The sequence below is a fragment of the Salvelinus alpinus genome, chromosome 19, assembly GCF_045679555.1.
Source record: "Salvelinus alpinus chromosome 19, SLU_Salpinus.1, whole genome shotgun sequence".
In the NCBI taxonomy this organism is placed as follows: Eukaryota; Metazoa; Chordata; class Actinopteri; order Salmoniformes; family Salmonidae; genus Salvelinus; species Salvelinus alpinus.
The window spans coordinates 43,102,459-43,129,667 of NC_092104.1; the positions used below are offsets into that span (position 1 = coordinate 43,102,459).

The 27,209-nt window shown below is 42.7% G+C and overlaps 1 protein-coding gene across 1 annotated transcript; it reads left to right on the forward strand.

Moving 5' to 3' along the window:
• The first annotated feature begins 268 nt into the window (after positions 1-268).
• On the forward strand, positions 269-9,636 carry c19h9orf85 (chromosome 19 C9orf85 homolog). The gene is given in 5 exon segments (XM_071353659.1): positions 269-443; positions 599-705; positions 4,477-4,542; positions 4,544-4,582; positions 7,581-9,636. Coding segments are annotated over 5 exon segments (402 nt in total). The 5' UTR covers positions 269-341; the 3' UTR covers positions 7,669-9,636.
• Positions 9,637-27,209: the final 17,573 nt, after the last annotated feature.

Sequence of the window (27,209 nt, forward strand, 5' to 3'; positions counted from 1 at the left end):
AAGTTGGAAGCACAGAATTGTCTGGACTTTAATATAATTATATGCTGTAACATTAAGATTTCCCTTCACTGGCACTAAGGGGCCTGGACCGAACCATGAAAAACAGCCCCAGACTTCCTGTTTCCATCACAGCTGTCGTGATTTTTTTGTATATGGTATGCCTTTACTCGAATAAAAACTGTGGATGAAACGTGGTTAGTGACACTTCTCTGAGAGGCTTTTATTTTGAAACGTCAAAAATCCGTGACCCGGAAGGACTTTTCTTGTGTGTTGCTGATGAGTCGCTGGTCCATGTGTTGTGGTAGCTGATATCAACGTTAGAAACCTATGTTTAGATCAAAATGAGTTCTCAAAAGGGCAACGCATCGCGCTCGCGAGGACAAAAGCACCAAAACACGACTGCTTACAAGAACGACAAATATGGAGCAAGTGTTCAAGTAAAGGTAGGGTCTTATGACTGGCTGGCTAACGTACATTTGGAGCCACTCTGGCAAGTCAGCTACAGTATGTTCACCATTTGTATGGATACTGCTGGGCTAATTGTAGCTCTACTCGTTTACTTTTCTCTGTGTGTGTATATCGGATGTTATTATTGCAGATAGCAAACTCGAAGGTCCACGACGGGTTATGTCAAAGCTGCAAGGAAGTTATTGAGTGGAAAGTCAAATACAACAAATACAAATCCCTTTCCCAACCTCGAACATGGTGAGTACACACATGCTATGCTCTATTGTCCTCGTGGACACCTAACATTTCTTTCCATTAAAAATCCTATTTTCCTTCAACCTATTAAACCTATTCCAACCTTAACCAATTCCAACCTTAACCACCTCAAGCTGAACCTCGGCAAGACGGAGCTGCTCTTCCTCCCGGGGAAGGACTGCCCGTTCCATGATCTCGCCATCACGGTTGACAACTCCATTGTGTCCTCCTCCCAGAGTGCTAAGAACCTTGGCGTGATCCTGGACAACACCCTGTCGTTCTCAACTAACATCAAGGCGGTGACCCGTTCCTGTAGGTTCATGCTCTACAACATTCGCCGAGTACGACCCTGCCTCACACAGGAAGCGGCGCAGGTCCTAATCCAGGCACTTGTCATCTCCCGTCTGGATTACTGCAACTCGCTGTTGGCTGGGCTCCCTGCCTGTGCCATTAAACTCCTACAACTCATCCAGAACGCCGCAGCCCGTCTGGTGTTCAACCTTCCCAAGTTCTCTCACGTCACCCCGCTCCTCCGCTCTCTCCACTGGCTTCCCGTTGAAGCTCGCATCCGCTACAAGACCATGGTGCTTGCCTACGGAGCTGTGAGGGGAACGGCACCTCCGTACCTTCAGGCTCTGATCAGGCCCTACACCCAAACAAGGGCACTGCGTTCATCCACCTCTGGCCTGCTCGCCTCCCTTCCTCTGAGGAAGTACAGTTCCCGCTCAGCCCAGTCAAAACTGTTCGCTGCTCTGGCACCCCAATGGTGGAACAAACTCCCTCACGACGCCAGGTCAGCGGAGTCAATCACCACCTTCCGGAGACACCTGAAACCCCACCTCTTTAAGGAATACCTAGGATAGGATAAAGTAACCCTTCTAACCCCCCCCCCCCCTTAAAAGAGTTAGATGCACTATTGTAAAGTGGTTGTTCCACTGGATATCATAAGGTGAATGCACCAATTTGTAAGTCGCTCTGGATAAGAGCGTCTGCTAAATGACTTAAATGTAAATGTAAAAATGTATGGGGAAAAAGTATAAGGTTTTCTCAAACATCTTATGTTATTGTGGATGTATACTTGTCTGTCCATCAATACTTACTTTAACCCATTTGTGATAATGTTATATGTTGGTTCTTTCTTTTGGTTTTAAGAAGAAACACACCAGTACACCAGACATACATCCCAGCTCAAAGTTATACAAGTAACAAAAAAAATGCCAATCAGTGTGTTGCACGCACACAAAAAATATTAGACAGCAAGGCTCTTGATCCAGGATTGTATTCTCTGCTATTACCAAACGTAACTTGGTTTTGCATTTAGCACAATTTAAACAGTTGACTTATAAGATATCTAGCTGACAAACATTTAGTTGTGAATTCCATACTGTAACTAGATCCCCTGGCTGCACAAGTCTCGTCGTTGTGTGCTTGTAAACAAACACCACGTGACTGGGGACTACTGGTAAACTTCATAATTTAAAAATTCTGACAGTTGAAATGAAGAACGCGATCTTTATCTCCTAACATCTTGCACAAGTTGACTGCAGATATTTACTTAAAAAGTAGCTACAAATATACATGTGTATAAAAAATTCCAAGAAATAGTTTCAACGGTATTGAAAAACCATGCCATGGCTATTTCCAAATACCCCGGTATATGGTAGACCGTCCAAGCCTACTACCGGTCGCCCCCGCCTCTCGCTAGCACAGCTAGGGCGACACCGTTTGCTAGGTAGCTTTCTAGTATGTCGGCCCCACCTGCTGTGTACCAGAGTCATCCTTAAAACCTCTCTAGGGTAGGGGGCAGCATTCAGAATTTTGGATGAAAAGCATGCCCAAATTAAACTGCCTGCTTCTCGGGCCCAGAAGATATGATATGCATATAACTGGTAGATTTGGATGACAAACACTCTAAAGTTTCCAAAACTGTTAAAATAGTGTCTGTGAGTATAACAGAACTGATTTGGCAGGCGAAAAGCTGAGAGAAATCCATTCGGGAAGTTTTTTTTTCGTTTTCTATTCAATGCCATTACAGTATCCATTGACTTAGGACTAAAATTGCAGTTCCTATGCCTTCCACTAGATGTCAACAGTCTTTATAAATTGTTTCAGGCTTGTATTCTGAAAAATGAGGAAGTAAGAGCAGTATGAATGAGTGGACCCTAAAGTGTCACAGAGCTTTTTCATGCACGCGACCGAGAGAGTGGCTTTCTTGTTTACCTTTTATATTGACGACGTTATTGTCCGGTTGAAATATTATCGATTATTTAGGCTAAAACAACCTGAGGATTGAATATAAACATCGTTTGACATGTTTCTATGAACTTTACAGATACAATTTGGATTTTGTCTGCCTGTTTTGACTGCGTTTAAGCCTGTGGATTACTGAAGAAAACGCGCGAACAAAACGGAGGTTTTTGGATATAAAGAGAATTTATCGAACAAAAGGAACATTTATTGAGTAAATGAATGTCTGCTGAGTGCAACCATATGAAGATCATCAAAGGTAAGGGATTAATTTTATCTCTATTTCTGACTTGTGTAACTCTTCTACTTGGCTGGTTACTGTTTGTAATGATTTGTCTGCTGGGCTATGTTCTCAAATAATTGTAAGGTATGCTTTCGCATTAACTTCACAAGAAGTTAATCTTTAAACCTATTTAAAATATGTTTTGTTTTCTGAATTTTTATAATGAGTATTTCTGTATTTGAATTTGGCGCCCAGCAGTTTCACTGGCTGTTGAAGAGGTGGGACGCTAATGTCTCACGTACCCAAGAGAGGTTTTAAGACTAGCTGGCTAAGCTAACAAACAGCCCTTGCCGTCGTTAACAGCACTGCGGAAAAGCAATGCCGATATTCGGGGGCGTAGGACACCGCCTACCGGTTATGGCGGCTGGCATCCAACGTTATTGTGCATTGTTGCCACCTACTGTACTGGAGCGTCCCCGCCTCCTTTCTGTCCTAACTTAAGAATTGACCAATAGAGGTATAAAGAGGGGTTCCTGCAATGCTGGCCGCAATTACACCCTTCTCGATATCTAGGGGTATGACTGTTTTTGTGCTTGCCAGTTAGCTAGCAGTTCTCAGCAGTTCGCAGGCAACATTTATTTATTATTTTTTTACTGACGATTCAAAACGGATGAATGACATTTTTTTTGAGTCATTACTGAATTAATGTAACAAATCAAACATGAAACCTCAAACAATTAATTTAGACCCAGCGTTTATTTAAAACATTTGTTTTTTTTCTGAAATGTGCCATTGCCCAGTTAAGACTTGGCAATTTAATTGAAGTTTTACAGTGTATATAATTTTGGTACTTTCAAATTAAATGGCTTTTCCACATCCATTGAATTAGCAGTGGCTGCATCCATATGCACACATCGTGCCATTATTGATAGGTTGACTTACTTAATGTGGGGATATTGATTTTTGTCAATGCACTCCCATTACTCAAAACCCTGAAAGGAGGAGTGCTAAGATGTTGGCACAGTGGCTTTAAATGGTCTTATTGGCCAGATAGAGGCGTCAACTATCCGGTGTATTCACATCATTGCGGTTGAAACCGTGCAAGGAGACTTCTGAAAATGCACAACCAACATGTAAAAACTAATAGAGATATATATCATTAATCCACGCAACATGCGTTGGAATAATTGACACAAGTAGGAGCGCTACATCATTCGCGAGGGACATGTTTTTCTCTATACTTGTTTTAAATGTGGAAGACCGAGGGAAGCTTTTTGGGTATTCAGTGTTTTTGTGTGTTTTAGTGTGAAATGTTCTCAGAAGACGGTGAAGGATGCATATCACGTCATTTGTAAAATCTGTGCCCTGAAGCTGTGCCAAGTGTGGGAAGAAAGAGGACATCGTAATTCCGTGAGTGTTCCTACTTCCTACGCTATTGTGTGTGTGTGTGAGAATGTAAAGCCCACACAATGGGCTAAGCTGGCAGAGGTGTTGCTTGGGAACTGTGTTGTCTGTTTCGGGGGGGTGTTCATAATGCAGCTTGTCAATCAAAGTCCAGAAAACATTCCTATAAGATAAACACAGCGTTTCAAAGACTGCTATCTACTGAAGGGATACAAATATTGAGTGGCTGCGGAGCCAACTTTTCTGGACCTTCCCGAGCACTTACGGTCCCGAAGCTTCAGCGCATTCGCGGGATTCTATACTTCACGCACAGTCTCTACTCTTAGCTACTCGTATAAAACAGGTTACTCTGGCGTATGGTGCTCATTTAACAAAGTTAGATCAAAGCTGAATCAATGTGCAAGATCATATAATGATAGTATTCTACATAGCAGAACTGAATATAATAGTATGCTACTGTAAAACAAAAACACCACCTAGTTTTGCGGATTTAAGGAATATTGTGCAAATGGTCGCATTTTTGTCTCACGTGGCCAAACCTCAACGGTGCGCTACTAGGCAAAATTCGCTCACTGTACATAATTCAAAACAATACTACTTCAAAATAACACTGTATAATTAACTCAAGAAAATCTAAATTCACATCCCAGTGAAACTGACTGAGATCAAATGGTTTGTATAAAGATGCTGTATAGACGTTTCACCGGTAAAACTTGAGAGAATTTTCATTCACGATTGACAGTGAGAAATGTGAAGTGAGGGAGACCACGCATTTTGTTTTGCATAAAGTAGAGGTAAAGAAACGCATGCGCATAACGTGATCCGCACATGTGCAGAAGCTTCGGGACCTTTAGCGCTCGGGAAGAATGGTACAGAAAAGTCATATCCGCAGCCAAAGTGAAACAAATCATCCAAATTTACCTTGTTCATTGTAGACTGGGGTTGGGCAACATCACCCTGTGTCTTATTGTGATTATTTACCCATAAAGCATTGTGTTTTACAGTGCATTCGGAAAGTATTCAGACCCCTTCCCTTTTTACACATTTTGTTACAGCCTTATTCTAAAATGTATTAAATTTAAAAAATCCCTCAATTTACACACAATACCCCATAATGACAGCAAATTTAGAAAACATAGGAAACAAATACCTTATTTACATAAGTATTCAGACCTTTTGCTATGAGACTCAATTGAGCTCAGGTGTATCCTGTTTCCATTGATCATCATTGATGTTTCTACAACTTGGAGTCCACCTGTGGTAAATTCAATTGATTGGACATGATTTGGAAGGTCAAACTGAGTAATCGGTGGGGGGGAATGGCCTTGGTCAGGGAGGTGACCAAGAACCTGATAGTCACACTGACAGAGCTCCAGTGTTCCTCTGTGGAGATCGAGAACCTAACACGACGACAACCATCTCTGCAGCACTAACAATCAGGACTTTATGGTAGAGTGGCCAGGCGGAAGCCACTCGTCAGTAAAAGGCACATGACAGCCCGCTTGGAGTTTGGCAAAAGGCACCTAAAGACTCTCAGATCATGAGAAACAAGATTTTCTGGTCTGATAAAACCAAGATTGAAATCTTTAGCCTGAATGCCAAGCGCCACGTCTGGAGAAGACCTGGCACCATCCCTACGGTAAAGCATGGTGGTGGCAGCATCATGCTGTGGGGATGTTTTTCAGCAGCAGAGATTGGGAGACTAGTCAGGATCGAGGGAAAGATGAACAGAGCAAAGTACAGAGAGATCCTTGATGAAAACCTGCTCCAGAGCACTCAGGACCTGAGACTGGGCGAACGTTCACCTTCCAACAGGACATTGACCCTAAGCACACAGCCAAGACAACACCGCAGTGGCTTCCGGACAAGTCTCTGAATGTCCTTGAGTGGCCCAGCCATAGCCAGGACTTGAACCCGGTAGAACATCTCTAGAGAAACCTTAAAATATCTGTGCAGCGACGCTGCCCATCCAACCTGACAGAGCTTGAGAGGATCGTCAGAGAAGAATGGGAGAAACTCCCCAAATACAGGTGTGCCAAGCTTGTAGTGTCATACCCAAGAAGACTCGAGGCTGTAATCGCTGCCAAAGGTACTTCAACAAAGTACTGAGTAAAGGGTCTGAATACTTATGTAAATGTGATATTTCCGGGGTTAAAAAATAAATACAAATTTGCAATTTCAAAACCTGTTTTTGCTTTGTAATTATGGGTTAGTGTCGATTTTTTTTATTATCCTTTAAACTACTACTACTAGTTTGATGGTTGTAGCCATCAATTATCCCATTAACAATCACCCATATTAGCAAACTTATTTCATTTCAAATTTCTTTAGTTTAGACTACTTATCGCATTGAACGATATCCGAAAAATGCCTGTGATAAGTGGTCGGTATTGATCATTTCCGGTTTATTGTCCCAGCGCTACCACACACCTCTCCAAAGTGTGCACAGTGAGCGTCTTGTCGCAGGAGGTGCTCAAGTTCAGAATGGCCGTCCGTCAAAACCCATACAGAGCCAGAGCTCTGACTTAGCATGTTACTGTACAGCCACGGCGTTCCAATTTAGGCACTTATCAGTGTCAAAATCTGCCATTTTCAACCTGAATACAGGTATGAGTGTAATGGATTTAAAAAATAATCTTTATATTACACCCCAAATACTGTTAATTGACCCCGGGTTCAGTTGTGACATTACGCTCCATGTGTTTGAGACAAAATCATGCATTCTCTGATTGCTTTAAAATTAATTTGTAGCAAACAAATGTAAGTTGTTTGTATCCCATGTTGAACTCTGTAGCTATTAAAAAGCTTGGAGTAACTATCCAAAAGGTAAAAAGTGTTACAACTATCCAGAGTCTTCCCTACTTCTATTTCAATTGGCTTAAGTCTCTGAAGAACCTACAAAAAACCTAGGTCGACATTCCAAAAGTGTGCTGTTGGGCACTAGTAGTTTCAGGCTGTAAAAATCAGTGTTCCATTCCGTTTTTAATTCAAATTCCTCCCAAAGGGTTAACACACAGAAGCAGGGAGAGGAAGAGGAGGAATACACCAATCAAAAGATGACCGGACGTACTCGGAGGAAGGACTTCAATTAGCTTGATGATGACTTTGCTGACTTGGGCAGTGATGATGATGATGACCTTGCCAGTGACTCAGGTCCTGAGAAGGCAGGAAGCGGCAAGGCCCTTGTCCCTAATGTGGCACATGTTAGTTTCAAAGACTGCTAAACCAGGATGACCCTAAATGTACCTCCTATCCATTTGATTAATATACTTATCCTCTCATTATACATACTTTTGCTAAGAAGACTCATCACTAGATTTATTCACTGTAAAATACAATAGCCTACTTGTGTTGGGACGTTAAATGGACAACCCCCACTTTCAATTAACTGTTTTGTAGTAAATCCCATGAGACAGCAATTTTTGTCATGCTTTGATGGGTTTAAGGAAGCATTATTTTGTTTGTGAAGGAATATTCACAAGCACTACTGGATTGAAGTCATTATAGTGCCCCAGCAGCTGTTTTTGAACTTTCCCAGATACATGAATACACACGTATGTACACATATGTCAAAAGATACATTTTGAGAAAATAGTGATTCTTTTTATTTATTCTGACAATGTATTTTGTGTAATATGCATTATTTCAGCTGAATGCTTTCCTCTGTAGGCCATAGTGGAACATCTTCTCTCAGATTTCTCAATTTTTAGAGCTACAAGTGGACCATAATCTTTATGGTGAGTCGCACTAACTTGTTACCATACTATTAACATAATTCATTGATGATCTCAGTGGGTTTTATTTAGTGCCTTTGATAATGACCACATGCCAGTTGTGTTCTGCTTATTCAAACACATGACCTTAGTGCTCCTCCTGACTTAAAGGAGTAGTTTACCCAAATAACAAAACAAAATGTGTTTCCTTACCTTGAAAGCATAGGCTGTCCTCATGCATAGATTGCTTAAAGATACTATAATGATTAGTCTGTAAATGCTGCCTCAAATTTCCAGAGTGCGCGCTTTGCTACTTTCGAAAAATGTTTTAATTATTTAGATGCAGATATCAAAAGTATGCCAAACATATAGGGCTCCCGAGTGGAGCAGCGGTCTAAGGCTCTGAATCTCAGTGCTAGAGGCATCACTACAGACCCTGGTTTGATTCCAGGCTGTATCAAACCCGGCCGTGATTGGGAGTCCCATAAGGCGATGCACAATTGGCCCTGCGTTGTCCGGGTTAGGGTTTGACCGGGGTAGGCCGTCATTGTAAATAAGAATTTGCTCTTAACTGACTTGCCTAGTTAAATTAAATAAAAAATATACCTTTTTCTATTTTAATTTCAGGAAGATCCTAAACATAATAAACTTTGGGCCAAACTCGCATGGAATGCCAACCGGAGATTAAGACAAGTGTATCAATCATATTTCCTTTCTGCGTGAGATGATCTGTGTCTATCAACTGCAACATCTGTGGTTTAGGGCTGAAGCAGCCCCTGTTTGAAATTGTCTGGATTATGACATAGAAGTTGCTTAATACAATTGTCTTCTGGTTTATTTCATTTGAATATGTTAGCTAATTTACTTGGCCTATTGGGACATATATAAAGCACTATTAATCATTAGTATCCTAACTATCTCTTGATAGTTTCAACCATATTTTGAAGCAATACATTAGGCCTATTTTTATTTTATTTTTTACAAACACTGGAGGTAAACAACGATATATTTTAGGTTATGATGTGGTTAGTCATATGAACTAAGCTCATATCCTTCTGAAACTAAGTGGCTACCATTGTGGTGTTTTTCAAATGAAGGAGTATGCCTTTAATTTAAAAAAAATATATACAATTTTCAACAGTATCTTTTTGACCCAAACCATTTGGTGCCCTTACTTATAAGCCATTGGAAAAGCTCCTTGGTGTTTGTGGTATATTAACTCCAAGTATTGCACACAGCTGGAATCCATCATGCAAGTTATTTGTTAAGCAAACTATACTGAACAAAAATATAAACGCAACATGGTTTCATGAGCTGAAATAAAAGATCCCAGAAATGTTTAATACACACAAGCTTATTTCTCATTTTTTGTACAAATCTATTTATATCCCTGTTAGTGATCATTTTCTCCTTTGCTGAGATAATCTATCCACCTGACAGATGTGGCATATCAAGAAGCTGATTAAACAGCATGATCATTACACAGGTGCACCTTGTGCTGAGGACAATAAAAGGTCACTCTAAAATATGCAGTTTTGTCATGCTACACAATGCCACAGATGTCTCATGTTTTGAGGGAGCAGGCAATTGTTATGCTGACTGGAGGAATGTCCACCAGAGCTGTTGCCAGAGAATGTAATGTTAATTTCTCTACCATAAGCCGCCTCCAATGTCGTTTTAGAGAATTTGGCAGTACTTCCAACCGGCCTCACAACTGTAGACCACGTGTAACCACACCAGCCCAGGACCTCCACACCCGGCTTTATCCCCTGCGGGATCGTCTGAGACCAGCCAACTAAACAGTTGATGAAACTTTGTTTGCACAACCAATGTCTGCACAAACTGTCGGAAACCATCTCAGGGAAGCTCATCTGGTCTCGACCTGACTGCAGTTCGGCATCGTAACCAACTTCAGTGGGCAAATGCTCAACTTCGAAGGCCACTGGCACGCTGGAGAAGTGTGTTCTTCACAGGTGAATCCTGGATTCAACTGTACCGGGCAGATGGCAGACTGCATGTATGGTGTCATGTGGGCGAGCAATTTGCTAATGTTGTGAACAGAGTGCCCCATGACGGGGTTATGGTATAGGCAGTCATACGAACGCAATTGCATTTTATCAATGGCAATTTGAACGCACAGAGCTACTGTGACGAGATCCTGAGGCCCATTGTCGTGCCATTCATCCGCCTCCATCACCTCATATTTCAGCATGATCATGCACAGCTCCATGTCGCAATGATCTGTACACAATTCCTGGAAGCTGAATGTCCCAGTTCTTCCATGGCCTGCATACTCACCAGACATGTCACCCATTGAACATGTTTGGGATGCTCTTGATCAACATGTACGACAGTGTGTTCCAGTTTCCGCCAATATCCAGCAACTTCACACAGCCATTGAAGAGTGTGACAATATTCCATAGGCCACAATCAACAACTCTATGCGAAGGAGATGTTGCACAGCATGAGGCAAATGGTGGTCTTACCAGGTACTGACTGGTTTTCTGATCCACACCCCTACCTTTTTTTTTTAAAGGTATCTGTGACCGACCGATGCATATCTGTATTCCCAGTCATGTTTATTTTTTATTTATTTTTTTCACCTTTATTTAACCAGGTAGGCAAGTTGAGAACAAGTTCTCATTTCCAACTGCGACCTGGCCAAGATAAAGCAAAGCAGTTCAACACATAACAACAGAGTTACACATGGAGTAAAACAAACATAGCCAATAATACAGTAGAAAAATAAGTCTATATACACTGTGAGCAAATGAGGTGAGATAAGGGAGGTAAAGGCAAAAATAGGCCATGGTGGTGAAGTATATACAATATAGCAAGTAATACACTGGAATGGTAGATTTTAAAGTAGAACTACTGGGGTGCAAAGGAGCTAAATAAATAAATACAGTAGGGGAAGCATAGTTTGGGCTATTTATAGATGGGCTATGTACAGAGGCAGTGATCTGTGAGCTGCTCTGATAGCTGGTGCTTAAAGCTAGTGAGGGAGACAAGTGTTTCCAGTTTCAGAGATTTTTGTAGTTCGTTCCAGTCATTGGCAGCAGAGAACTGGAAGGAGAGACGGCCAAACGAGGAATTGGCTTTGGGGGTGACAAGTGAGATATACCTGCTGTAACGCGTGCTATGGGTGGGTGCTGCTATGGTGACCAGCGAGCTGAGATAAGGCGGGACTTTACCTAGCAGGGTCTTGTAGATGACCTGGAGCCAGTGGGTTTGGCGACGTATACTACCCACCACTACTACCCAGTGGTGGGTAGTATATGGGGCTTTGGTGACAAAACGGATGGCACTGTGATAGACTGCATCCAATTTGTTGAGTAGGGTGTTGGAGGCTATTTTGTAAATGACATCGCCGAAGTCGAGGATCGGTAAGATGGTCTGTTTTACGAGGGTATGTTTGGCAGCATGGGTGAAGGATGCTTTGTTGCAAAATAGGAAGCCAATTCTAGATTTAACTTTGGATTGGAGATGTTTGATGTGAGTCTGGAAGGAGAGTTTACAGTCTAACCAGACACCTAGGTATTTGTAGTTGTCCACATATTCTAAGTCAGAACCGTCCAGAGTAGTGATGCTGGACGGGCGTGCAGGTGCAGGCAGCGATCGGTTGAAGAGCATGCATTTAGTTTTACTTGCATTTAAGAGCAGTTGGAGGCCACGGAAGGAGAGTTGTATGGCATTGAAGCTCGTCTGGAGGGATGTTAACACAGTGTCCAAAGAAAGCCAGAAGTATACAGAATGGTGTCGTCTGCGTAGAGGTGGATCAGAGACTCACCAGCAGCAAGAGCAACATCATTGATGTATACAGAGAAGAGAGTCAGCCCAAGAATTGAACCCTGTGGCACCCCCATAGAGACTGCCAGAGGCCCGGACAACAGGCCCTCAGATTTGACACACTGAACTCTATCAGAGAAGTAGTTGGTGAACCAGGCGAGGCAATCATTTGAGAAACCAAGGCTGTCGAGTCTGCCGATGAGGATGTGGTGATTGACAGAGTCGAAAGCCTTGGCCAGGTCAATGAATACGGCTGCACAGTATTGTTTCTTATCGATGGCGGTTAAGATATCGTTTATGTGGAATCCATAAATGAGGGCCTAATGAATTTATTTCAATTGACTGATTTCCTTTATATAAAACTGAAATTGTTGCATTTGTTGTTGTTCAGTGTAATTTAACTAATTTAGGCTTTCCACAACAAAGGTGGTGAATATTATTCTAGAAATTTCAATAACGTCCCCCATTTTTATAATTGTTTAAAAATCAACCTGAGTTCTAAGGAGGGATGTGGGTAGGACTATACCCAGGGGAGGATTGGCCATCTAGCAAATGCCAGATAGGCTGGACCATTTTTTAGTTGGCTGGGCTGGTTGAAATTGACCCCCCCAAAATAATGGTTTAAATAATACAACGACATGACATGGCCGGTGGACTATGGGCCTGTTAAGATATTTTGGGGTCGAGTTTTGTACAGTTTTTCTGTTCTACTAATCTATAATGAGCCTTTGGCTGATCAGTGGGCAACGGCTGAGTTGACGTCACGCAAACCCGCATTCAAAGTCAAATGCGGCATCAGCAAAGAGACCTGCTCCGACTGTCATCAGTTAGACAGCCAAGATCATGGATCGTAAAAACGGAAAGGGTGCTTATAAAAGTAGGAAGAGCTCATTCTACATTGTCACCTCACTCAAAACACATTTTTTGGGTGGCTAAAACCATGATTTGGTCAAATAGTTAAGTGCTTTATCCTCATAATTCCTGTAATGAAAGTGTCTGCCCTGTACCTGAGCCCTCGCTGGGGCCTGCTGCTGTGATGAGCGAGCAACTCTTACTTAACCCCCCCATGCACTCATGAAAAAATGCATTCTGATTGTCCTGCATTTGCATTTTATACAATCACTCCCTTGTCCCTGTCAAAGAGAGGGTCTTGGTTTTCTGTAGGTATTTTTATTAATCAACTCTCAATATTCAGCTCAATAGCAACTATTTTACAACCAAGATATTTGAGATATGGAATGGCGCACACTTGAAATCCCCTCCGGCCATTGAAAGGACATAGGGCAAGCCGGCCATGAGATCTATAGGCCTATCTACATGGCCGGACATAGCTACCTACAACTGCTACTTTTTGTAGGACATTAAATGTACTGTTGGATGAATACATAGCTACTAAAAGTGGGTATTTTATTTAGTTAGCGATCTAGTTCATGTGCTTTGAGTTTCCACTTCCGGTATTGAACCCCAAATAATTTTGCCTATGATATTAGTAAGCAGTGTTGTGTTCGAGACCACCTAAAGCGAGACCGAGTCAAGACCAAGCACCGGAGGTGAGACCGAGTCAAGACCGGGAGACAAGAAGGAGACCTAGACCAGAAAAATGTGAATCCAGTTCAAGACCATGATTGTAATTTTGTCAAATCACCACCATAACAGTAAAAAATGTCCAGTATTTCTGTGTTCATATTTCAGAACAACATATGGATTCTTTCTACGTTCTGAATAGTGAAAAAATGGATGTTGAGAAAAAAATAGAACCACTCTACAAATTATTACTAACCAAAACACAGTGGGGCTTCTATGTCTTCAGAGAAGGGCTAAGGATTTATAAAATAATTATTATAATATTATTTTCAATGATGTTCTGATTTTAATCTCGTCAATTTGTGTTGGAAAGGGCTAATAATGAACAGGAAAAAAATCTTTGCTGGCCTCTGGGGAGCTAAATCTAGCTAAGTCAGCCATTGGCTAGGCCATCAGAAGCTACAGTAGATAAAGGCATCTGCCATTCGACTGTAATAGGGCAACATTTTGGAATGACAGTGGAATCAACCAATCACATTTTGTTTTAATGGGTGGGACCGTTTTTTATAAAAACGTATGAAACTTCTGCCTTGAAGGCCAATAGGTCACTGCGCAATAGCGAGCAGTAGTTTTCCCACGGTCTCGCGAGCTAGCTTCTGTTGTTGGGTAATTTCCAGCAGCTGCACCAGGTGTTATCAAATAGGATGTTGTGCTAATTTGTTAGCTTCTCCCTTTTCAAGAATAACTTTCAACAAGAAGTTAAGTTTCAAATTATCATCATCTGGTGAGTGGAACTGTGTTTATTGCTGTGCGCTTCCTGTTGTCAGCCATCTCTCTGAAGATAGCTAATGTTTGGGAAACATTGTTGCATTTAAAGTGGAACTGACAGCATTTTAGTATCATTAAATGTTATTCAAATCTGTTCATTGACACCCCCAGGAAGAATATGTCACTTTAAACATTTAATGACAAGCGGCCTCTTAGATATGGTCATTTTCAGGTTTTCATAAATTCTTAGAACGTTTGGGAGTTGTGAAAATTCTATAGCTGTATAGAGTGGGAATGCGGCGGTGCGTTTGGACAGTTAATAGACATTGCAGTAAATAAAACCGAATAAATACATCTGTCTCGTCTAGGACCGGAGTCTACACAGACCGGTGCGCTATAGCCAATCAGAGCTACAGTAGGCCTTCGCCACACGGACCTGCCATAATTCGCTTTGAACTGGACTGTGTGTTTACAGGCAGTTGCAACAGTGTGACTGTAGATCATTAGAACGCATTTGCCAAAAGCCACAAAATACACCCGAATGGATATCTGCAAATATATAAACACCACAGGGGTCCTCTTACATTTGGGGACTTTACAATCCTATTGATCAAACAACCATGGAAAGCTAGTCTCTCTCCCTCAGTTATGCACATCAACAAGATCAACAACTAATGCTAGCCAGAGCAAGATGAGCTCAAAACGAAGGAACATTTAGATAAACCGTCTCAAACTTTTTTTTAACTAGTTGGCTACTTCCAGACACAACTGAGAGAACACCTCACTCTGACTATTTTACTCGCCGTAGCAGAGCTGGATAGGCTGTTTACATGTTATCTAATGAGTTCTTGACTGACTTTTTTGTGCCTACTTTACTGACACTGGTCATGTTCAGCGGGTGTTGCGCGTTAGTAAATTCATCAGTCGTTCTGCTCTCTGGCACACTCTGTAACGGCTGTCGCTCTCCTCATCCTCGGATGAGGTGAGGAGAGAAGGATCCTCAGACCAAAACGCAGGCTCAGGGAAATAAGCCATCTTTATTATAAATATTGATGGCACACGAAACGAAACAAAACACTTTCCAAACTACAAAATAACAAAACGACGTTGACGCAACCTGAACATAAACTTACATAACTAAACATAAACTTACGTACAGGAAAACAGACGACATCGAAACGAAACGAAACAAACAAACGCTACAGTCCCATGTGGTACGAACAGACATACGGACACAGGAGACAACCACCCACAAACCAACAGTGTGAACAGCTAACCTATATATGGTTCTCAATCAGAAGACAACGTCAAACACCTGTCTCTGATTGAGAACCATATAAGGCTGATTACAATAGACCTACACATAGAAACACAAAACATAGAAATGCCCACCCACATTCACGTCCTGACCAACAAAACATACAAAACTAACAGAAAACAGGTCAGGAACGTGACATAACCCCCCCCTCAAGGTGCGAACTCCGGGCGCACCAGCACAAAGTCTAGGGGAGGGTCTGGGTGGGCATCTGACCACGGTGGTGGCTCAGGCTCTGGACGAGGTCCCCACCCCACCATAATCAATCCCAGCTTACTTCTCCCCTTTACAATGACCACCCCATTATTCCACCCACCTAATATAAGGGGCAACACCAAGATAAGGGACAGCTCCGGGACAAGGTAGCTCAGGACAGCGAGGTAGCTCGGAATAGAGAGATAGCTCAGAATAGAGAGGTAGCTCAGGATAGAGAGGTAGCTCAGGATAGAGGGGCAACTCCGGACTGAAGGGCAGCTCCGGACAGAGAGACAGCTCTGGACTGAGGGGCAGTTCTGGATTACTAGCCGCTTCGGGCTGAGGGGCAGCTCATGGCTGACTGACGGCTCTGGACGCTCATGGCAGGCTGACGGCTCTGGACGCTCATGGCAGGCTGACGGCTCTGGACGCTCATGGCAGGCTGACGGCTCTGGACGCTCATGGCAGGCTGACGGCTCTGGACGCTCATGGCAGGCTGACGGCTCTGGACGCTCATGGCAGGCTGACGGCTCTGGACGCTCATGGCAGGCTGACGGCTCTGGACGCTCATGGCAGGCTGACGGCTCTGGACGCTCATGGCAGGCTGACGGCTCTGGCTGCTCATGGCTCTCTGACGGCTCTGGCTGCTCATGGCTCTCTGACGGCTCTGGCTGCTCATGGCTCTCTGACGGCTCTCGCTGCTCATGGCTCTCTAACGGCTCTGGCTGCTCATGGCTCACTGACGGCTCTGGCTGCTCATGGCTCACTGACGGCTCTGGCTGCTCATGGCTCACTGACGGCTCTGGCTGCTCATGGCTCACTGACGGCTCTGGCTGCTCATGGCTCGCTGGCGGCTCTGGCAGATCCTGTCTGATTGGCGGCTCTGGCAGATCCTGTCTGGTTGGCGGCTCTGGCAGATCCTGTCTGGTTGGCGGCTCTGGCAGATCCTGTCTGGTTGGCGGCTCTGGCAGATCCTGTCTGGCGGGCGGCTCTAGCGGCTCCTGTCTGGCTGACGGCTCTAGCGGCTCCTGTCTGGCGGATGGCTCTGTAGGCTCATGGCAGACGGGCGGCTTTGCAGGCTCATGGCAGACGGGCGGCTTTGCAGGCTCCTGGCAGACGGATGGCTCAGATGGCGCTGGGGAGACGGATGGCTCAGATGGCGCTGGGGAGACGGATGGCTCAGATGGCGCTGGTGAGACGGATGGCTCAGATGGCGCTGGGGAGACGGATGGCTCTGGCCGGATAATACGCACTGTAGACCTGGTGCGTGGTGCCGGAACTGGAGGCACCGGGCTAAGGACACGCACCTTCATACTAGTGCGGGGAGCAGGGACAGGGCACACTGTATTCTCAAAGCCTACTCTATCCCTGATGCGTGGTACCGGCACTGGTGACACCGGGCTGAGGACAAGCACATCAGGATTAGTAGGGGGAGAAGATACAGTGGGTTCAGGGCTCTGGAGACGCACAGGTAGCTTAGTGCGTGGACCCGGAACTGGAGGCACCGGGCTAGATACACGCACTACAGGGAGAGTGCGTGGAGGAGGAACAGGGCTCAGGATACGCACTGGTAGCCTAGTGCGTAGTGTAGACACTGTAAGTACTAGGCTGGGGCGGGGAGGTGGTGCCGGAAATACCGGACCGTGGAGGCGTACTGGCACTCTTGAGCATTGAGCTTGCCCAACCTTACCTGGTTGAATACCCCCGGTTGCCCGACCAGTGCGGGGAGGTGGAATAACCCGCACCGGGCTATGTAGGCGAACCGGGGAAACCATGCGTAAGGCAGGTGCCATGTATGCCGGCCCGAGGAGACGCACTGGAGACCAGACGCGTTGAGCCGGCCTCATGACACCTGGCTCAATACCCAATCTAGCCCTACCAGTGCGGGGAGGTGGAATAACCCGCACTGGGCTATGCACTCGTACAGGAGACACCGTGCGCTCTACTGCGTAACACGGCGCCTGCCCGTACTCCCGCTCTCCACGGTAAGCCTGGGAAGTGGGCGCAGGTCTCCTACCTGCCCTTGGCCCACTATCTCCTAGCCCCCCCCCAAGAAATTTTTGGGAATTACTCACGGGCTTTTTTGGCTTCCGTGCCAGACGCGTTCCCTCATAGCTCCGGTTCCTCTCCTCGGTAGCCTCTGCTCTCCTCAGTGCCTCCACCTGTTCCCATGGCTTTTCGGGCTTCCAGCCACGTCTCCTTGCTGCCTCCTCAAACCACCGCTCCTGGGCTTTAGCTGCCTCCCTCTCTTCCTGGGAACGGCGATTTTCTCCTGCCTTAGCCCAGGGACCTTCTCCATTCATTATCTGCTCCCATGTCCAGAAATCCTTGTTTTTCTCCTGTCCCTTACTCCGTTTATTTTTCCCTTGCCGCTTGGTCTTAGCGTGGTGGGTGATTCTGTAACGGCTGTCGCTCTCCTCATCCTCGGATGAGGTGAGGAGAGAAGGATCCTCAGACCAAAACGCAGGCTCAGGGAAATAAGCCATCTTTATTATAAATATTGATGGCACACGAAACGAAACAAAACACTTTCCAAACTACAAAATAACAAAACGACGTTGACGCAACCTGAACATAAACTTACATAACTAAACATAAACTTACGTACAGGAAAACAGACGACATCGAAACGAAACAAACAAACGCTACAGTCCCATGTGGTACGAACAGACATACGGACACAGGAGACAACCACCCACAAACCAACAGTGTGAACAGCTAACCTATATATGGTTCTCAATCAGAAGACAACGTCAAACACCTGTCTCTGATTGAGAACCATATAAGGCTGATTACAATAGACCTACACATAGAAACACAAAACATAGAAATGCCCACCCACATTCACGTCCTGACCAACAAAACATACAAAACTAACAGAAAACAGGTCAGGAACGTGACACACTCAGACGAGTGCGCTGAAATCGGAGTAGATAGCCAGAGTGAATTTGCAAACGCAAGAGATATGCTAACTGGATAACAGTCGCTCAAGGTCTTGCTAGCTAACCAAATGACACCTGCATCTCTAGCTGTGTATAGCCACCGGAAAACTACACGAAGGGAAAAGTCAGTCACTCACCCACTCCTCCACTGACATGACATCCTCCTAGCAGCTAAATTAGCTAGCTAGCTAGCTAACGTTGGGCTCCGTGTTTTTAGCTTGCTACATAAATAGATACGCTAGCCTATTAGCCACGTTATGACTGACTTGTGATCATTGCCTTTGCTAGTTTGATTGTATTGACATTCCCAGCCTTATTTATATTTGTCTGTTTTTGTCCAGAATGTTGAGGCATTAAAACTGAAACAGTGCATCCCGAATGGAGGCAGCAAACAATGTACCAGGCCATCTGAGATTTACAACCTGATATCAATATTTTTTGGGACTACCAAGAAATGCATTGGAGAATTATATTGAACTGCATCCATCTATTCTGTCAACAATGCCTTAGTGTACGTCTTGGAACGTTGAGTCAAATAGAACCTTTTTTTTATTTTTTTTATTTTACAAAATGTTTTGTAGCAAACTGGGAATTTGATAATTATATCAGTAAAAAATATATGTTTCATATCTGCGAAGTAGTTAAAACACTGTCATTTCCACTTTAAACTAGGTCACTGGTTACTTTTACTTAGTTCGATTGGGAAATGCTTTAATGGTTGTGTTTTTGTGTTCTTGTGATTATGTCCCAGTTTATGGGCTGCTTATCCTTTAACTTCAGGCTGTGTGTGACTGCTGTCTTTCCGTCAGCCCTATGCAGTGGTGTAGTGGTGCCTGGAGGAGGTGTTATAGTCTAATTTTCCAAACCCCTCCAGTGAAGGAAAGGCACTCTGTGTGAAAAGTCCTGTTTTCCTGTAGAATTTTCACTCTCAAAATCACCCTTTTTTTATAGAAAAAATACAAATGTGTTTAAGTCCACAACAATGCTTAAACCACATCAATCTGATTGGGTGGGCCTGGCTCTCCAGTGGGTGGGACTCTGTTCACCCAGGCCCGTGTGTGTATATACGCCCCTGATGCAAACAGCGCATGATGACAATTGTGGTCACAAATAGCCAGTGCTGTTTGTAGACATCTGTTTTGGACTGTTTACCTCTCCTGGCATGAAAAATAATTGCCACTTTTTGCAATGTAAAAATTATAATAAAAACAATAAAAGTTCATTCGAGTTGCCCCTTAGTTAATTCTCCTGGCCTCACAAAAGAAACTGTGGAAAAAGTAGGTTTTCAGCCCGGGTCTAATATTCTAAGAGTTGATTCGGGTTGGGCAGGCCCGGTTTATGGTTTGCGCAACATTGTAACCTATGTTTGAGACCATTTCCTGGCCGTGGCTGTGTGAGAAGCGTGCAAGTATCTCTCTCATAACTACAATGAGATTCACTTTCTATGATCTCTCTACCCTGATAGACATGAGTCTGCAACTCTCATCTCTCCAGTGTTGCACATTTCCTACCCCTGATAAATGTAAATACATTTGCCAAAGTTATAGAATAACCGCTGTCTGTTCAGAAATGCATGAAATCGTTCAGAATAGCCTACTACGCCATGAGAAGGCCTTTAATATAGCCACAGAGGATCAATAGCTTATTAAAAAAAATAGCTTAGCTGTGGATCGTAGCCCAATAACAAGGAATAGCCTATAGTCGGGACGTGTGGCAAATATGTCAGTAAAAAAAACAGCAAACAGACAAAACAGGCTTTTCGCAATATTTCAAATACAGTCGGAGGGAAAACAGGTTGGAAAGCAAATGGGTCCTGCTGAAAACAAAAGACCAACATATTTGATCAACTTCCAAATTATGTTTTACAAAAGAGGGAGAGGGGCTTTTGGCACGAGCCATTGGCCATCACCAGCAAGCTGCTCATCATTGGGTGAGTCAGTGAAACCTGAAAGCATTTTTATTACTATAATTTCCTCCACATATTGTAGTCTGAAATACTGTATGTGTCTCCACACGCCTAGGCTATTGATGGATTCAAGACAAAGCTGTCATCGTATATAAGAGTTTGTTCTTAACTGACTTGCCTAGTTAAATAAAGGTAAAAAATATATATTGATCTTTTGTGAGGTATATTTAAAGATTCTGCCAAAGTCTCCAGTCATGTGAAATTATGTAGAATTGCATGAAATGCGTTTTTAAAAGGACACTTTATTTTCCTGGACCCTAGGCTACACACTTTAAAAAAAACTTTACTGCTCTATGCCACTACGCAAATGCGATGATATGCATGCAATGCTTGTATTTTTTTATCTGTTCAGAACTCCCCAGGTCACCCCCCTCATGCTCACTTTTTGTTACGGCACCTCCCGATTTACAAATTAAGCACTGCAAATAGCCTACTGCCTACTAACCAACACTTCGGACTAAACTTTTCAATACTTGGTTTGCCTACAGTTTGTTTCCTTGATTTAGCATATCATGGTAGATATCATACGGTGAAATGTCTTTCCTAACATACCGGTTACCAATGTGATTATTCTGTGAGCTGCTCCATGCCAAAACCAGTTGAGTGCTGCACACTCTTGCTGCCTGCAGATGATATTCTTTTGAAACTAGGCTGTGTGTGGCGTGCATGTGAATATATTTTGCGATTGTGTAGGCTACTTTGTGCATGATTTCTCTATTGTATTACATAATTAATAAGTCGTACCTCCACTACACTACCTTGATACGCACCAGTAGGGTTTAAGAAGTGACTATATGTAATACCCACTGAAAAACAAGAGGGTATACATAGTATACCTGCCTACTCTCCTACATGAGTGCGCTGGTATTATGGTTGCTGTCCTTTCAGAATCACGAACCTGTACCACACTGAAGGCCTATAGGTTCACCATTGCGCAAACATGTCTATAATAGATATAAAGACTGTTAGGATATTGTTTTAAGAAAGCAGTGTATATATTTGGCCTGGCGAAGAGGTTTTGTGTGCTGACTGAATGGAAACTGATCATTTAGTATTTATTTTACTTGGCTGGTCTCGGGAAGACGGTATGAGTCCTCACTGTCCGAGGCCAAGCCAAGACGGAGTACAAATGTATCCAAGACCGGGAGACACTGTGGTCTCGTACTACAACACTGTTAGTTAGTGCACATAAAGATGTAGGCCTATTCAATTAATCTCTCTTGAACAAATAAAAAAACGGGAAATTCTGGTGTCCAATTTTGACTGTAAAATATAGCAACTATAGTCTAATTGTCAACCAGAAATTCATGACAATCACTGGATTAGGTTGCACATCAAAATCGTTAATCATGCATTCCTTATATTTATTGTTTAACTCCATAGTCTATTATACTTCTTAATAAAGCACTATGAATTACTTTAAGATTATTCATGATTTGGGTCCAACCAAATCATGGGGCTGGTACCAACTGTAAAAGTTAGTGACTCCAGGGGAAAATGTTAGTCTGGAACCCTGTAATAGTAATGAGCACTTATGGTAGGTATTGATTCAGCATAATGCATTTGATGGGCACTAATTTGCAATATAACTTCTAAGTCGTTAGTTTGGGTTTTATAAAGTATAAGGCAGACACAAACAGAGAACAAGAAGCACGGAGTATTGGCAGAGAAGATTATACAACTATTGCTGCTTCTACACAGGCAGCCCAATTCAAATTGGTCAAAAGGCCAATTAGTGAGAAAAAAAGCAATTACAGTAGCTCTGAAAAAGAGATGTGAAAAGATCTGATGTGATTGGTCAAAAATCAGAATTGGGCTGCCTGTGTAAACGCAGCACAACAGGGAGGCAAACAAAATAGCTAGAACAGAGACGTGGTTATAGTGGTGAGTTGTATCGGCAGTGGTGTTACCGCATATTGTATTTGTTTTAAACATGAGCTTGTTAAAAAAAAGGAGGACCATGTCTCGCCAGTCAATGCTTGGTACAGAAACGATTGAGATGCTGTACTGTACTTGCAATGTTGTCAGCACTACTGCCTGTTTCCAGGGGCGGAGCCAGAGGGGTATCCGAGGTGACACTGGAAACCCCTGACATCTGATTGGCCACCCCAAAATGTTATTCGCTGCTGGCAGTTTGATGCTGATTGACATCTCGTTTCACCTCTTGTTGAAATAAGCATTTATTTTTACATTTGGAGGCACATAATTTAAATTGAGGAAGAGAGAAAATGAACGTTGGTTGCGATATACAGAAGAAGAGAGAATATTTCCACAGCTCCACGAGCTCTTTTCGAAAGCATCATATTTAAAGTAAGCTTTAAGGTTTAGCATCGGTTTAGGTTTCCTGAACAACTTTTATGAAAGTTGAGTCGCTGTGTAAGTTAACGTTAGACCTTTGGCTCCATTAACAGACAGTTAATCAGATTAGAGAGATCGGTTCCCAATGTAGCCTAACATTATGTTTACATCTGTGCTAGTAATACACGCATGTACAGTGCAGTGTCGTAAGTTACAGTATGCGAATGTTTAGCTAATGTGGGGTAAGTAGTAGGCTACAGCCGTCAGTGTTGATAAAGATAAAGATAATGATTAAATAATTCCACTCTGAAACCATATAATTGTATGAAATTTATTCGAATCATAAAACTATAATCTGATGATGTGTGTAGTTTTAGTCAGAATTAGAACAAGGACCTTTTGTTCCTTTTTAGTATGTAAGCAGGGTGCAAGTGGGAAACAAATTATAAGAGGAGCTATCAACAAACGAGTTGTACTACTGTGTTCCTTACAGGACATTCTATCTCCACCCGTGGAGGGGAGAAACTGTTAGGCTTGCAGAAAATGATGAAATATGTTGCAGATTAAAGAAACAATGTATCTCTGTAGTGGAAAAACAGACTGTGAGCAAGGCGTAGCTTAAGATTTGAACTTGTTTGTGTGTTATAAAGACTGTGTTTGCGTTCTTGACTTTAGAACGTTTTCTGAATAAACTGTACTAACCTTTTGCATAAGCTGAGTCTTTGCCTAATTATTATTAAACCAATGGTCTTACAAACCTCGGGGATTGGTCAAAGCTATTCATTTTTAGTTATTATCATTGGGATTGAAAATTCTCATGACAAGTGTTCAGCAAGTTAACATTCAGCAAATTTGAAATCCATTAACTCAGTTAGATTTTCGTACTTTAACTCAAAACAAACAATTATTATTATCAATCTGTTAACGTTACTCAAAAGATTACCACAATTTGCATATAGCCTGTTTGCTATCGTAAAGGTGTAAGAAATTATAGCTTGCTAAGTTCCTTACTGCAGAGTAGGGCTAGCCATGATCTAACTAGTAATTTAGGCTGGTAGTTGATTGTAAGGTACAGTTATGATAATGGGGATTTGTAATTAAGATATAGGTTGGACTAAAATGTGGGTAATAGGATGCTTAGATGTAACCATAGACTGTCTGTCTTATTTTTTGCATAGGATCAATTAAACATGAAAAGAAAGGGATAGATATATCAGACTTCTTTTTACAGAAGCACAAACAGGCAGATCAGGTGCAAACAGACCCCAGCCCTTTCATCACCACTGGACCCCAGAGCAGCTCCCTCCCTACCGGAGGCTAGTCAGAGTCAGTGTGGTCAGACTTCACAAGGACCCAGTCTACCACCAGCAGGTCAGAGCATCTACCAGGCAGTCAGTCACATGCCCAGTTCAAAATGTAAGTTTAGCTTCAGCTTGTAATAGATATTTTTGTCAGATTTAAGCTTTACTTTAAAATGTTGGTTGTTGATTCATGTGTGTTCTTGTTTGATGGCTGTGGCATTTTTTTATTGTGATTATACACTAATGGTTCTTGTGTTATTTTAATGTAATAGATGTATCAAGGGATGACACAGAGACCTCTCTGAGCAAGACAGTGAGCCAGAGCTGCCAGGAGAGGTCATCGAGCACCTCCTAACTGCATCAAGCACCAGATATGCTGTTCCAAGAGGACCCAATGGTAGGCCAGGCCTATACTTTAAACTATACTTTTTAGTTAGCAGCTGTTGGTATCTAATCTTGTTGATCCCTTAATTATGTATTTCTATAGAGCTATGACACATTATTTAACGTGTATTTCAGACATTTCAAGATCCAGAGAAGAGGGTCCTGTACAGCCGTGTTTGAAAACATTTCCCTGAACTCAGCATGGTACTATGAAAAGGGCTTTCAACAGCTCCTGGTATAAGGACAATTCATGGCTTGAATATTCTGTAAGTCAAGATTCAACTTATTGTTTTGCCTGTAGGCATTTTTCTCTGCCCAATACACCTGAATCTGCCTTCACAGTCAGGTTTTTGTAACTGGAAAAAGGCGCTGTTTAAAGATTCTGGGTTTAAGCTCCATTCGCAGGCAGAGCATCATATCAATCCTATATATGCTTGGAATCAGCAGAAAAGGGCTATTGACAGCAACTCATCAATGTTAGATGTCATAAATGAGGATCGGAAAAAGAAAGTGGAGGAAACTGTAGTTACATTAAAACAATTGCAGATGTGCTCCTATTAACTCTCTAAATATACCGCAGAGAGGTCATCGAGAGTCTACTGACTCTCACAAGGGTCATTTTTTGACAATCTTAGAATAAATAGCAAAGCATGACCCTCTCATAGAGAAAAGATGAATGCATGTGGCATTGCTAAGTACACAAGCCACCAAATCCAGAACAAAGATCTTGAGGGCTTAGCTGAGGTGGTACAAAGTGAAATAATAAGAGAAGTAAAAGAGATAAGTTTTTAGTGTAATTGCAGATTTTAAAGAAAAAATAACAAATGTCTTTATTTGTGAGGTACTATTACAACAGGGCCGTCCACAAAAGCTTTTATCACTTTCAGTCAGCTGAAAGCTTAGATGCAGCAGGTCTCACAAAAATTATAATTGATTGTCTTGAAAACATGTTCTGGACTACAGAAATAATCTTGTGGGGCAAGGCTATGATGGTGCATCCGTCATGAGCGGAAAGCATTCTGTTGTGTGTGCACGCATTAAAAACAGTGTAAGATTTGCATTTTATGTGCACTAATGCACATTGTTTGAATTTGGTTCTTGTCGATGTTTGAATTTGGTTCTTGTCGATGCTGTAAAATCAGTGCCTGAGGCATTTCACTTTTTTGCTCTCCTGCAGAAGCTTTATAACTTTGAATCTGGTATGTACGTTCATCTCAAGTGGCTTGCAGTTCAGAAAGAGCTGTATCCACCAGCAGTCCAGAGAACTACAGAGACTTACGGATGGAAGGTGGGCATGCAGATGCATGGTATGCTGTAATCTGAGGGACAGGCTTCCACTGAGAGTGCTACAGGATATCACACTTTAAAATTGTTATGATGGAAGGCCCCTTGCCTCCACTGATCTTTCTCAGATTTACAGTTTATAGGGCTTTTGGTTACCTTATGTAAAGTGCTTGGTGATGTTAAATGTCTTTCTGACATGCTCCAATCAAGCTCTCTTGACCTAGCAAGGGCTGTGGATCTAGTAGGTGCCCTTACAGACACATTACAGGACTACAGAAGGGAGGGTTACTTTGGACAACTATGGAAAGAGATTGCAGAGCGCTGCAAAATAAGTGTACAGTTTGTAAAAGACAGCCTAAAACAAGCTTAAGATTTCATGACTCATTGATGATGAGCACTGTAGGACAGAGAAATAGTGACCAAAGTGATGGTGAGAGCTTCCAAATAGCTATCTTTTATCAGGTGCTTGACAGTCTCACAGCTGAGCTGCAGAGGTGTTTTTCAAAGAAGAATTGTGAGATAATGCAAGGGGTCCAGTCTCTCAACCCAAAAGGTACAACGTTCTTGAATGAGGAGCCTCTATTTGCCTTTGCTCAGACCTTTTGAGTCAGATTTAGAGGACCTCAAACATGAGGTTCATCAAACCAAGCGGCTTCTTGATACGAGAGAGAAAAGTGGAAGGGACAGACTGTCTACTCTCCTTGACGTTGTTGTGTTTCTAGAACCTTATAAAGAGGTCTTCCATGAGCTATTTCAAATTTGTAAGATTTCTGTTACACCAGTCAGCAGTGCTTCTTGCGAGAGAAGCTTCTCAGCTTTAAAACTGATTAAAACCCACCTTAGGACAACAATGGTTGATGACAGGTTAAGTCACCTCTGAATTCTCAGCGTTGTGTCAAGGAGGGCACGCTCCTTCAATATGGATGAGTTTGAAACATTTTGCCAGTTCTCACCAGAACTGTATAATTATGCTGTTTTAAATCTACCTAGGATAATTTGGCCCTTTGGCGGTCCCTCTGGTCATGATTAACACCTGCACTGTGTACTAGCTAGTACACTGACATTCTAAAATGATAAATCCAAAGGGTATCATGTCACACAGATTTAATTTGGTCTTGATTAGGCCAATTTTTTAACTTTTATTTGCTGTTAGT